This window comes from Stegostoma tigrinum, chromosome 12 (assembly GCF_030684315.1).
Source record: "Stegostoma tigrinum isolate sSteTig4 chromosome 12, sSteTig4.hap1, whole genome shotgun sequence".
Classification (NCBI taxonomy): Eukaryota; Metazoa; Chordata; class Chondrichthyes; order Orectolobiformes; family Stegostomatidae; genus Stegostoma; species Stegostoma tigrinum.
In genome coordinates this window covers 72,874,394-72,887,369 of record NC_081365.1, presented here as the reverse complement: position 1 = coordinate 72,887,369, position 12,976 = coordinate 72,874,394, and the positions used below count along the sequence as shown (strand labels likewise).

Below are 12,976 nucleotides of genomic sequence, written 5' to 3'. Positions count from 1 at the left end.
AGCCGCTCAAACGTTTTGCTCACAGTGACCAGCATGCTGAAATGGATCGCAGCACTTAGTTCTGGTTCTGGAAGTCACTGCTGAGTGCAATTCTCATACATCCATGTAGAAGTTTAAAAAAAATTGAGGGATTATTGTTTCTAAACAAACACTATGGTCTGGAATTTTCAAATTAAAACACATACACTGAGGTAACGTATTTCCTAACTGTTATGAATTAACTGCTTTAGCAGGAGAAACAGTTCTTGTATCTGACCTCAGTCAGGTCTTCTGTGAACACTGGATTACTAATCTCAGGTTAATGTTATGAGGCCTTGGGTTCTACCATGTCACCATTGTCAATTGTTATAAAAACCCATTTGGTTCATGAACGTCCTTTGGGGAAGGAAATCTGCTATCCTTACCTGGTCTGGGCCAAATGTGGCTCTGCATCCACAGCAATGAGGCTGCCGCTTAACTGCAACTGAGAATCAGCAATAAATGCTGGCTGAGCCATAGAAGTCCACATCCCATGAACGAAAGAAAAATCCATCTGGAGGCAACCTCTAATTATGTGACTACAGAATTCATTGCAGCTGCCGAATCCATGTTCAAGTTTTCAACAACTTCATTTCAGAAAGAGAATCTCCAAGCAAGCCTTCTTCAATAGTAGAGAGTAACTTAATTTTCATCTTCATATGTAACACTTATCCTTATTTTAAAGCTTTGCATTTTAGCTAGTAATTGTCATTTTTTTAAAAACTTAGGCAGCTCTCAGAATTAATTGAAAATTAGTTTATTTTGAAATCTTGTTAAATCAAAATTGCACTACTGGTTAAAATGAAACATTTATCAAAGCAAGGCGACATACAAGTTTAGACAAATCCTTCAGACATGCCTGGTGTGCAGCCCTGACACTTTCAAAAGTCTTTCCTGATTTGTCTTACCAAATGGGTTAGTGCGCTAACAAACAGGTCACGCCTGCATGAGTCATAGATCATACAGGTTGGAGACAGACCCTTTGGTCAAACTAATCTACGCCAACCATGCTCCCACACTAAAGTAGTCCCACCTACTTGCATTTGGCCCATATCCTTCCAATCCTATTCTAATCATGTACTTATCCAAATGTCTTTTAAATGTATTACTGTACCTGCATCCACCACTAGCTCTGGCAGTTCATTCCACACACAAACTACTCTCTGTAAAAAAAAGTTATCCATCATGTCCTTTTTTAAAATTTTCTCCTCTCAACTTCAAAATATACCCCACCCTAGAGAAAAGACATTTGCTATTCAACTTATCAATACCCCTAACAATTTTATAAACCTCAATGTTACCCCTCAATTCCCTACATTCCAGTGAAATAAGTCTCAGCCTATCCAGTGATAACGGGAACTGCAGATGCTGGAGAATCCAAGATAACAAAGTGTGAAGCTGGATGAACACAGCAGGCCAAGAAACATCTCAGGAGCACAAAAGCTGACGTTTCGGGCCTAGACCCTTCATCAAAGCCTATCCAGCCTATTTTTCATGATTCAAACCCTCAAATCCTGGCAACATCCTTGTAAATCTTTTCTGAACCCACTCCAATTTAATAATATCCTTGTTATTAGCAGGGTGACCAGAACTGCACACAGTCCTTCAGAAGAGGCCTACTTAACATCCTATACAATGTCAACATAACTTCCCAACTCCTATACTCAAAAGTCTGAACAATGAAGGCAAGTGTGCTAAATACATTCTTAACTCACATCTACCTGAACTTCTAGGTATCGCTTTTTTACAACATATCCAGGGCCCTACCATTAACTGTATAAGTCCTGCCCTGGTTTGCTTTAGTAAATTGCAATACCTCACATTTATCCAAATTAAACTCCAACTGCAACTCCTCAGCCTATTGAAGCAATTGATCAATATCTCCGTAATCTTAAAGGGAAGAAGTTTGCTCTGAGATAAATAAGCACTGAGCATCAAAATCTCTATCAGGCCAAGATTTATCAAGGACAGGATCTATTGAAAATCCTTCCACTATCATCCCGAGAAAAATTAATACACATCCTTAAATTGAACATTCAATCTAGGGTTTCATATCTGTTTCAAATCAAAATTTTCATCTGACATCTGTCAACTTAAAAGCCCCCTAAAGACTCTAAGCATTAAACATCTGAAGAACATGACATAACCATCCAAAAATGTCAACAACTCTTCAATGGACAAATCTGCCTACCCCTCATTATCCCTGGGAAATGAAGCAATAATTTCGGCCAACCATTTTCTCTGACATCTAACAGTCAAGTAACCATGCTGAAAAAATAGCCATGCGATTCCATGTGGAATGTGGCCTTCTCTGAATCAACCAAGTAAGTTGCCCTCCAAAACAGTGACAGACAATTAAAAGCCACCAAGCACTAAAACAGTAAGTTCATCGGTACAGTCTTAAGTAAATTCAATATACTTCCAGAGGACCATAGGGCTGATTTCTCTTCATGCTAGTGGTTTAGCCTGAGTCACCATGCCTCATGGCGAGTGGAAGGCCGAGACAAAGATCTCCACGGTAACCTCAGCTGGGGTGCGAATCGACCCAGTCATCCAGCCAACTGACCCCGACAGTCTGATCCAGGTAAAAATCATTGGTATTAACTATCCATATGTCCATTAGAGACTGAACAAGCTATAGCAATCATACCTCGTGTCAATGCACCGCAACTGAAGAACAATCAAAACTTGATTTTAAGTAGCCACTACTTAAACTAACCCAGATATGAAAGGCAGGGCAGGACAGAAATAACCCTGCACCCACAAGTAATACTTATTTAGAGAATAATTTCCCCAACTAAGTTTGTTGAGAGTTTGTTCATAATTTGTAGTAAAAAGCAGTACCAAAATGTCATCTCCTAAACTGCCAACATTTAAAACTATATTGTGACAGTAAATCATAATTATACCATTATAATTGTTCAATCAAATAAAATTTCCTCTTAGAGTCTTATGGGCCAATAGTAGTGTCCCTACCTCTACGGCAGAAGGTAAGTGCTCAAGTCCCACCTGAGGATGTCATGGCCATGGAGTTGTATTATATAATACTCAAACAAATTGATTAACATAACTCCAGGAAGTTAAAATTTTATACATGCGAAACGTTTGTATGGGCTATTGCACTTGATCCCCTGCCAAGCCATGCATCAACATCAAGAGTGGGGAGAGGGAGCAAGTGTCCCACTTCTGACTCCAAGTAGCTGATTATGGCCACTGGTGTGCACACTTCAGGTTCTTGACTAAACAGTCATATAAGACTAAATGTGGGGCCATAGCATCAGCTGATGTGGGGGAAGGGAAGATGCCCCACCAAGTTCAAGAAGACTGGGAACACAATGTGCAGATGATCATAACTAGTAAGCAGAGCAATGGCAAAAAGACACAGATCAGCGAGGTGCGTGACAGACACTGTACAGTCATATGCATAGTAAAACAGGTGACAAGTCACCCGTGAAGAGTCTGGGATCTCACTGCATAAACTACATAGTTAGTCATGACATAGCAGGACAGATTTCCAACTGGAGTAGCTGCAGCTATAGCAGCATAGAAATTTTAATACAAGTAGAATCCAATGTAAAACATTTCCTATAGGCTGCGCAGCCACTCGGAGGTTCCACACCAATTGGCATGTGAATGCATTGACTTCCAGTTTGAGAGTTCACTACCTCACAGACCTCGGAGATCCATGCACCAAAAAAAATTACATAGCATCACTTGTGCATCTTGATGTGTGATCAAAAGAAATTTTGCCACTGGACAATTATTGTACATAAAGTCCTGCCAATACCCCTATTTGTGACCTTAAGTCAACTTTTATTTTGAAAATTCACAAATTACAAGAATTCAACATCATAGTAAACCTAGCACAATCAATGACGTACAAATATAACTGCATTGTGGCAGAAACCTAAAATAAACCACATTAAGTTGGAAATAACACAGGTCAGTTGGGTTTGTAAAATACAACAGATTTCACTGCCTAAGGTCATTGCAATGCACTTCATAAGCAACTGAAGTGTAGTCATTGCTGCAATGGAGGGAAACAAGGCAGCCAATCTGTGTACAGCAAGATCCCATAAGTGAGATCACTGACCAAATAACTGATATTTCTCATGACGTTCGTTGACAGATGAATGTTGCCTTGAAACCTGCAAGACTTCCCTGCTCTTCAAGTAGTAGCACGAGATCTTGTACATCCACCTGAGGAAGCAGACAGGGCTTCAGTTTAACATCTCATTTGAAAGACAGGACCTGTTCAATACCGCATAATTCTTGGGTATGACTACATTTGCCATTCACTGGAATGGATGCCACATTTTTCTAGCTCAACAAAAAAATTGCAACCATTAAGCCAAGTCTTTTTTCTGTCCAGTGTCAACCAAATTCTAACTTTTTAAGATGCCTACCCTTCAATGCAATAAAATTAAACATGTTAGACAGTACACAATATCACTGGGATTGCTGTAACATGCAAAGTACACATTAATCTAAAACCCATTTTTTAATCACACTTTATGCTCATTGGGATTAGATGAATGGCGTAATATCAACAGAAAATAAAATGCAAGGTCATTCACACCAAGCGCATGATTTCACTGTCAGAGCTGCAACTGCACTACAAGCAAACTATATGCAAATTCAAAATAATGATGACTCGAAGTCATCATTTTAAAAATTAAGTGATTTATTCTACATGTTGAAAACATACTGAATACACGTGGTGTGTAGCAAAAAGCTAATCTATTTTGTCTAAAATATAGTGAAGCAGGTAAGAGCTTTCATTTATATCGTAACCTCCCACATCAAGATATGCCAAAGCCCTCTGCGATCAATGGATTACACTTGAAATGTTACACAGCTAATTTTAGTCCAGCAAGCTTCCACAAACAGTAACTACAAGATGAGGTGGTGAGATATTGGATAAGGACAGAATACTGGCTTGAACACTAAGTTAAGATTTTCAACATTTTGTGTGGAAAATTTATTTCCTCCGGTATGGGAGTCAGCAATAATGTATGAAAAAGGGTTAGTAGAAAACTATATTGTATGTTGATGAAGAGAGAAACTTTTTCCAAAGCTTTTCTCCTTTCAGCCATCAGGACAAATTTTAGAATGCCAAATTTCTAATTATCGCAGGAATTTATACAACAGGAGAAAAGGGTGCTGATTGGTTGGCAACTCAACTCTATTTTACCAAGGTATTACCAAAGAGAAAAGTGGGGACGAGAGACTCTCCAAGCTCCCTGACAGTTCAAAAAAGGTGTAAGATTTTAACATATTCCTTTTATTTACAGCCAACAGGTCCCTACATATGAAGGTTTGTTGTTTCTATGGAAAAAAAATGAACTATGTTACAAACTTGATTGATTTATATTAAATCTTTTTTGGGGGGTATTAAGCCACTCGCTTTGCACTGAAATTCATAACTATGTTGTTCAATTGCATTGTTTTGCACTGACAGCATCCTGTTATTGGAAACTGTACGTAGGCAGTATACAAAAGGGTGGAATGACTTGCTTAACCTGAGATACTTGTCCTTTCCAGGGTATTGAAGTATACAGAGCACTTATCAGGTCCAAACATGACAGCCTTTGGCCCGTTCACTAGGCAAAATAGGGAACTAGCTATTTGTTCACCTCAGTAAGAAATACACAGAACTATAGCACATCAAAGTGATCTTGCGGAACACTGCTATGTGGTTTCCTTTACACTGGGGAAACAAAGCACAGACTTGGCGATTGCTTCGCAGAATACTTACATTCCAATTGCTTGGCAGTTCAACACATCGCCTTGTTCTTTGGCCAACATCTCTGTCTCAGGCTGGCTGCAGTCCTCCAGTGAGGCTCAGCGCAAGATGGAAGAACATCTCATTTCCACTTGGGAACACTGTAACCTTCTGGATTTAGTTTCGAGTTCAGCAATTTTAGGGCTTCAGCACCTTTTCCCATGCTTTCCCCTCCATCTCTGCACCAGGCCTTGTCATCACATGGGCTGCTAACACACACAACCCATTGTCAGCCACGAGCAGACCCCGTTAGCAGCTATTCATGCCCCAAGGCTGACTTTTAACAACTATTTTATCTGTCCAACTGCTTTTCCCTTTCTAATGCTCTATCTGCACCTATCATTTGCTCTACCCCATCTTCCGTTTAAAAGAAAAATGTCCTTTTCCAAGCTGCTATCAGTTCTGAAGATGGGTCACTAGACCTGAAACCATGATTAACCGTGATTTCTGTCCACAGACGCTACCAGACCTGCTGAGATTTTACGGCAATTTCTGTTTTTGTTTTTTTGTCTGATGATATCATTGCTTGCTTTTGTAGTGCACAAACCTGCTTGCCTTTCACTCTAGTTTAAAGGAATTAGGTGTATTCAGGAACTTGCCATTTAAAGAAACTCATGAAACAGTTATGCCCTATCAAGTTCCCAAAAAAAGTGCTGGATCTACAAAGTTCAGGCAGCATCCTCATAGATAATGGCCACGCCAATATTTTTGGCATTTAGATTTCATTAAAACTGATAACTAAAGGTTAAGAAAGCCTCACAGAAAAGTTGGGAACAAAGAAAAGTTGTGATTAAGGCATCAATTTTCATCCTTTACTTCTGTATCTTCCCAAACTGAAAAGCTTGTTTATCATTAATTTTCAGTTACCGAGAGCTCATCCCAAAACAAACTACAGCCATGAATTATTGTCCTGTCAGGATTATTCATTTTCCATCACAATATTGACTTTGTGGCTGTTGTCAGACTTCATTCACATTTGAGGTAAAAATGAATCTAAAATTTTCATTGTTTTAATTCACAAGTAATAAAGTAATTTCAATTTAATTGCCATCATACCAATTGCTTTGGCGGCAAAATATGCTTCATCTGGTGTAGAAACAGCTTTCCCATTGGGTACAGAGATGCCGGCATTCTTTAGCAATCCAATACTTATGTATTCATGCAAGGAAAGGTTCCTCTGCTGTCGCTGAACGTTTTGTATACCATGGACTGAAAGCAAGCCAGAAGCCATGCCAAACACCTAAAGAATTTAAAAGAAATAAATCTTACAGGTGAATTAAAATCATTCATAACTTCTATTAACTAAAAATTCCAACTGAAGAAAATTATGGGGAGATGGTAGTGTAGTGGACTGGCCTAATAATCGAAAACCCAGGCAAATGCTCTGGGGACACAAGTTCAAGTGGCATCACAATAGCTGGTGTAATTTAAAATTCAATCAATAATTGTGGAAAATAAAAATAGTCTCAGTAATGGTGCCCATTAGAATTATTGATTGTCCTGAAAACCTTTGTTTCACAAAGAAGTTCTCTGGGAAAGGAAAAATGCCAGACTCACAGCAATGTGCATGATCCTAAAATGCCTTCTGAAAGTATCTAGCAAGCCACTCAAATCAAAGGGAATTATGTGGATGGGCAACAAATGTTGGCCTTGCCTGCAGCACCCACGTCCAAAAATAGCAACATATTAATGATCAATGGATCATTAGTGAGGGCAGCCTACAGCTCAAAGGACTTTGAAGGTCATTGCAGCAGTCTCACCTAAGCACTACACACATGTAAGAGATATTTAAAAAACTTGTCTGTTGTTCTCTCATGACAAAGCATTTGCAAGTTATTTTCAAGAGCTGCTTCCATTCTGCTTCTTTCCAGAGTTTTTAAAAAAGAGAAAAGTCAACCTCCCAATACCACTTTTCACAAGGCTGCAACTGACTCAAAGTTAATAGCTGAAGGCAACCGAGGGAAATGCTGACCACGTACCATTTTCAACTACTCCAGCATTTTCTTTTGATGTGCAAATAAATCCTCAACCTTAAATCTTAACCCTGGGTGGCATTGGAATTATAATGAGTTTAATTTAACAAGAAAAATGACCAAACCATACATTCCAAAGTTTTGGTTTCAAAACTGAACATTCTATATTTTTCATTGTTACAAAGATGAAATTACAGAGGTTTATTTTAGACAGCAAAACTAAATCTCTGCAATTTCATCTTTGTAACAATAAAAAATATAGAATGTTAAATCTTGAAGACAAAACTTTGGAATGTATGCTGTGGTCTGGTCATTTTTCTTGCTAAGTTAAACGACAATTGATATATTATATGCACACATTTTGAGCAGAACAATTCGTTATAAATTTTGAATCTAGAACCTGACATTTTTAAAAATGGCTGGGAAAACTCAGCACCTGCTGAGTGTGAAATAGTGTTCATGTTTCAGGGTGATGAACTTTCACAAAAACTTGATTTCAGGTGAAAGGTCATCAAACTGAAATATTGGTTTGAATTTTACTCTGGTCACATTTGTGAAAGCCAATGTTCATGTCATTACTCCATTTAAACTGAAAACAACCTCCGAAATCCAGAAATTCACAATGTGTTGTGTGAATAATTCAGTTTGATTGGTTGCCTACCTGTCCACCAACATCACCACTGCTGCACACCAAATCAACCATATGACCTGGTACGAGATTTAAAGTGCCATGATAAAATATGATGTGGAGGTACCAGTGGGGAGTCAAGATAAAATAGCAAAACAACCCCACAAGAGATCACAGTATTTTCTCAGTTTCTTTGTTAGAATTCAGCAGCCCCCGTTTAGCACTGAATGTAAAATCCAGGTCATCCACTCCATTTTTCTCCAGGGATGCTGCCAGACTGCTATGCAGTTCCATCAATTTTGGATTTCATCTTCCCAGCACTCTCAGAGTTTTGCTCTGACATCTGAAAGACATTTTTTTCTGCAAACTCTTCCAGATCTGCTGAGTTTCTCCAGCAATTTGTTTTTGTTTCAGATCTTCAGTGCCTGCAGTTCTTTGTTTTATCTTACTTAGGATATCCATTTGATCCAAACAGCTTGTGCCACTGTTCCTGTTCCACTCAAGCCTCCTCCTAACTTTCCTCATTGAAATCTACCATGGTAATCCTCTATCCACTTCATGTATGTGTGAATTCCCCTTCAATCATTTGTGCTACACATTTCAATAACTCTATATGGCAGTGGCTGCCATATGGCCGTCATCATCCTATCTGTGAGGTAGTTTCTTATAAATTCATGACGGGATTTCTTAGTGACTATTACATTGTTGGCCTCCATTTATTCTTCATAAGAGAAAACATTTCTCCCGTATTCATTCATATTAAAATTTCAAGAAGAGACTTGAATAGGGAAGAAATTCAAAATCTTCAGGCCTAGGCAACAGAAGGAATGGTCAGTAATGGTGCAGTAAAGCAACTGAGGAGATGGGCATGTGAAAGAGATAAGAGTTCAAAGAACAGTTCTCAAGGGTTGTATGAGTGGATTTTTTAAAATTCATTTGTGAGATGTGGGCATCACTGGCTGGCCAGCATTTCTTGCCCTTGAAATAGTGGTGGTGAGCTGCCAGCTTGAACCGCTGTAGACCTCCTGCTGTGGGTTGACCCACAATGCCAATAAGGAAGGAATTCCAGGATTTTGACCCAGTGACAGTGAAGGAACAGCGATATATTTCCAAGTTAGGATGGTGAGTGACTTGGAGGTGTTGGTGTTCCCATATATCTGGTCCCCTTGTCCTTCTAGACAGAAGAAGTGATTGTGGGTTTGGAAGGTACTGTCTGAGGATCTTTGGTGAATTTCTGCATTGCAGTGTAGATAGTACACACTGCTGCAACGGAGCATTGGTGGTGGAGGGAATGAATGCTTGTGGATGTTGTGCCAATCAAGCGGACTGCTTTGTCCTGAATGGTGTCAAGCTTGAGTGTTGCTAGGGCTACACTCATCCAGGCAAGTAGGGAGTATTCCATCACACTCCTGACTTGTGCCTTGTAGATGGTGGGCAGGCTCTGAGGAGCCAGGAGGTGAATTACTCACTGCAATATTCCCAGCTTCTGGCCTGCTCTTGTAGCTACTCTGTTAATGTGGGGAGTCCAGTTGAGTGTCTGGTCAATGGTAACCCCCAGGATGTTGATAGTGGGGGATACAGTGATGGTAACACCATTGAATGTGAAGGGGAGTTGGTTAGATTATCTCTTATTGGTGATGGTCATAACCTGGCAATTTTGGCACTAACCCCCAGCTGTCAGTGAGGAGGACTTTGCATGGTCGACAGGGCAGTTTCTACTGTTGCCTTTTCCAGCACCTAGATGCCTGGTGATCCATCTAGTTTCATTTCTTTGAGTCTCTGTAGGGGCAATTGGTATATCTGAGTGGATTGCTGTGGGTCTGGAGTCACATGTAGGCCAGACCAGGTGAGGGTGGCAGATTTCCTTCCCTGAAGGGCATCAGTGAACTATATGGGTTTTTCCAACAATCGACAATGATTTCATGGTGATCAGTAGATTCATAATTCCAATGCCACCATCTGCCATGGTGGGATTTGAACCCAGGTCCCCAGAACATCAGCTGGGTTTCTGGATTAATAGTCTGGCGATAATACCACAAGGTCATCACCTACCTGATAAGGTTACAAAAATTAAGAGCAGCAAGCCCATTGAGGAACTTTAATGCAAAAAGATGAAATTATTACGTTTTTGCTGAAACAGAAGCCAATTCAGGTCAGCAAACAGTTAAGATTGATCAATAAAGGAATGAGAGTTCGAATACCAGATTTTGCCTAATTTCAAATTCACAACGGAGTGGAAGTTGGGAGTTGGCATAAGACATCAAAACAATCAAATGTGCACATCAGGACTTTGAAATCGTAAATAATGTCGTGCCCACTTTGCTTAAACCGACCTGCCTAATTTATTTTGCAGCGGTGGAGTTTAAAGGGTCGCTGTGACAGCTCACGTCCCGGCTCAGCTAGCGGCACCGACTGCAGTTTTGACGAACAGGTCTGGGAAGTCTGTGAGCACCGAAAACCTTCTAAACAGAAAGCTGAACCTGAGGGCTAGCGAGGCAAACGGGAACACGGGGTAGACCAGGTTGTATGTACCATTCAAGAGAAACCCGAGGGTCACAGTGACACGTGGGGCGGGGCCAGCGCTGTCACGCGCAGCCCCTTTCAAAGTGACCGCGAGCTCCCTTTGAATCGCCAGCGCCGACATCCCAAGTTTTAGGCCCGACAGCGGACAAACTCCTCAGTCAGCACCTCCTCCCCTTTAATTCACTTTCACTTCCCGGGACTCACCGTGTCCCCGCCGCAGGGGCGACTAACCCTAAAGCTGCAGCAACAGCCTCGCCGAGCCACAAACAAGCAGACCGTCACCGCCGCCATCGTCCGCTCCTCCTCCGGTATCGGGAATGCGCATGCGTAGGCCAGGAGACCGCAAATCAACCAATCAGGACCCGAAGCTGGGGGACTCGATGACCATAAGAACTCGTCATGGTTCCCTGTAAGGACAGGTCTGATGCTGGACACCTGAAATAAAGGCTGAAAATGCTGCAAGTCATCGGCCGGCCTGGCAGGAAAGAGAAATAGACACCTCAGTAACAAGACGTCCCCGTGTACACCCCCAAATTGCCTCCAGGATCGCAAATAAACCCGAAAGAACAGCGGGTGCTGTAAATCAGGAACAAAAACCCAGAAGTTGCTGGAAAAGCTCAGCAGGTGTGGCAGCATCTGTGAAGAAATAAAAATCAGAATTTACGTTTCGGGTCTGCAACCCTTCCTCGGAACAGAAGGGTCACCGGATCACAGATGCTGCCAGCCCTGCCGAGCCTTTCCAGCAACTTGTGTGTTTGTAATTTTTGTTGTTTGGCATCCTCAATTAACTTTATTCTAGTCTGTTCAGAGCCACTAAGTCTTCCCAACTGAAATAACTCCCTACAGCTGGCTATCACGTCAGCAAGGCACCCTTTATTTACAGGCGGAGAGACCTTATCGCTGGTCCTGCTGCCTCAGAGGTAGAGAGAACAGGATGTCTGACACATCTATACCACGGCTCCCTTATTCGACCAGATTAACAGGCCCAATCAGGGAACTCATATTCTAAGAGGTCCACCTGACTGACCTCGTTACAATCACACTCACCCCTTCTGACTCTGAGGACATAGGCCATTTCCTTCTTTTCATAACTCCTCTTGAGGTGTTTTAGCACTGGTTCAGGTTCCTCATACTCTGCCTCTGATAATGCACAGTACCTCACCTTTTACTCAGGCCATAAAGGGATCAAGGCTTCTCCCTCAAGTTCCAAGATATCTTCATTGCTTGATGGAGAGAGAGGACCCATTGGTTCTGGAACAGTTGAAAAGGCTTTCAAGGAGCCAGGCACCTTTTGATCCTGCAACATTTGTGACTTTGCAGCTTTCATTTGGTCCTCCTGCTTGTTCAGGACTGTTGCAGTTGCTCAAACTTTATATGTCACTGGACCTGACCTCTCAACTAACATGCCCCTCACCCATGCAGGCCCATTCTCATGGTTCCCAAGCCAAATTTCAACCTCTGAAGTAAACTGTATCTCTCAGTGGAGTCTGCTGTCCAGCGTTGGCATTCCTGATGTAGTTTCATTCTCACCACAAGGTCAGGGAAGATCAGATTTAACCTGGTGTGGAGTCTTCTCCCCATCAGCAACTCTGCTGGAGCCATTCCAGTAGTTACATGAGGGGCGATCCTATGATTAAATAGGAATCGGGGCAGTTCAGTATCGAGTGAAGCTGCAGGCTGTTTCTTTAAGACTGCCTTCAAAGTTTGGATTACTCTTTCTGCCAGACCATTGGATGATGGATGGCATGGAACTGTCCTCATGTTGAGTCATAAAGATGTATAGCGTGGAAAGAGACCCTTCAGACTAACTGATCCGTGCCAACCAGATACCCTAGATAAATCTGGTCCATATCCCTCTAAATATTTCCTATTCATATACCCATCCAGATGCCTTTTAAATGTTGTAATCGAACCAGCCTCCACCACTTCCTCTGGCAACTTATCCTGTACATGTAAAATCCTGCGTAAAAAAAGTTGCCCATTAGGTGCCTTTTAAATCTTTCTCCTCTCACCATAAAGTTACGTCCTCTAGTTTTTGACTTCCCCCAC

At 41.3% G+C, this 12,976-nt stretch overlaps 1 protein-coding gene across 1 annotated transcript in view; it reads right to left on the bottom strand.

Moving 5' to 3' along the window:
* The window catches only part of LOC125457151 (succinate--CoA ligase [ADP-forming] subunit beta, mitochondrial-like), an 81,564-nt gene extending 70,340 nt beyond the window's left edge, over positions 1-11,224 (bottom strand). Inside the window, exons 1-2 of the mRNA XM_059650431.1 lie at positions 11,132-11,224; positions 6,860-7,043 (exon numbers count right to left, since the gene is read on the bottom strand). Coding sequence (XP_059506414.1) covers positions 6,860-7,043; positions 11,132-11,218 — 271 coding nt within the window. The 5' untranslated portion in view covers positions 11,219-11,224. The remainder of the gene's footprint in view (positions 1-6,859; positions 7,044-11,131) is intronic.
* Between the last annotated feature and the right edge of the window lie 1,752 nt (positions 11,225-12,976).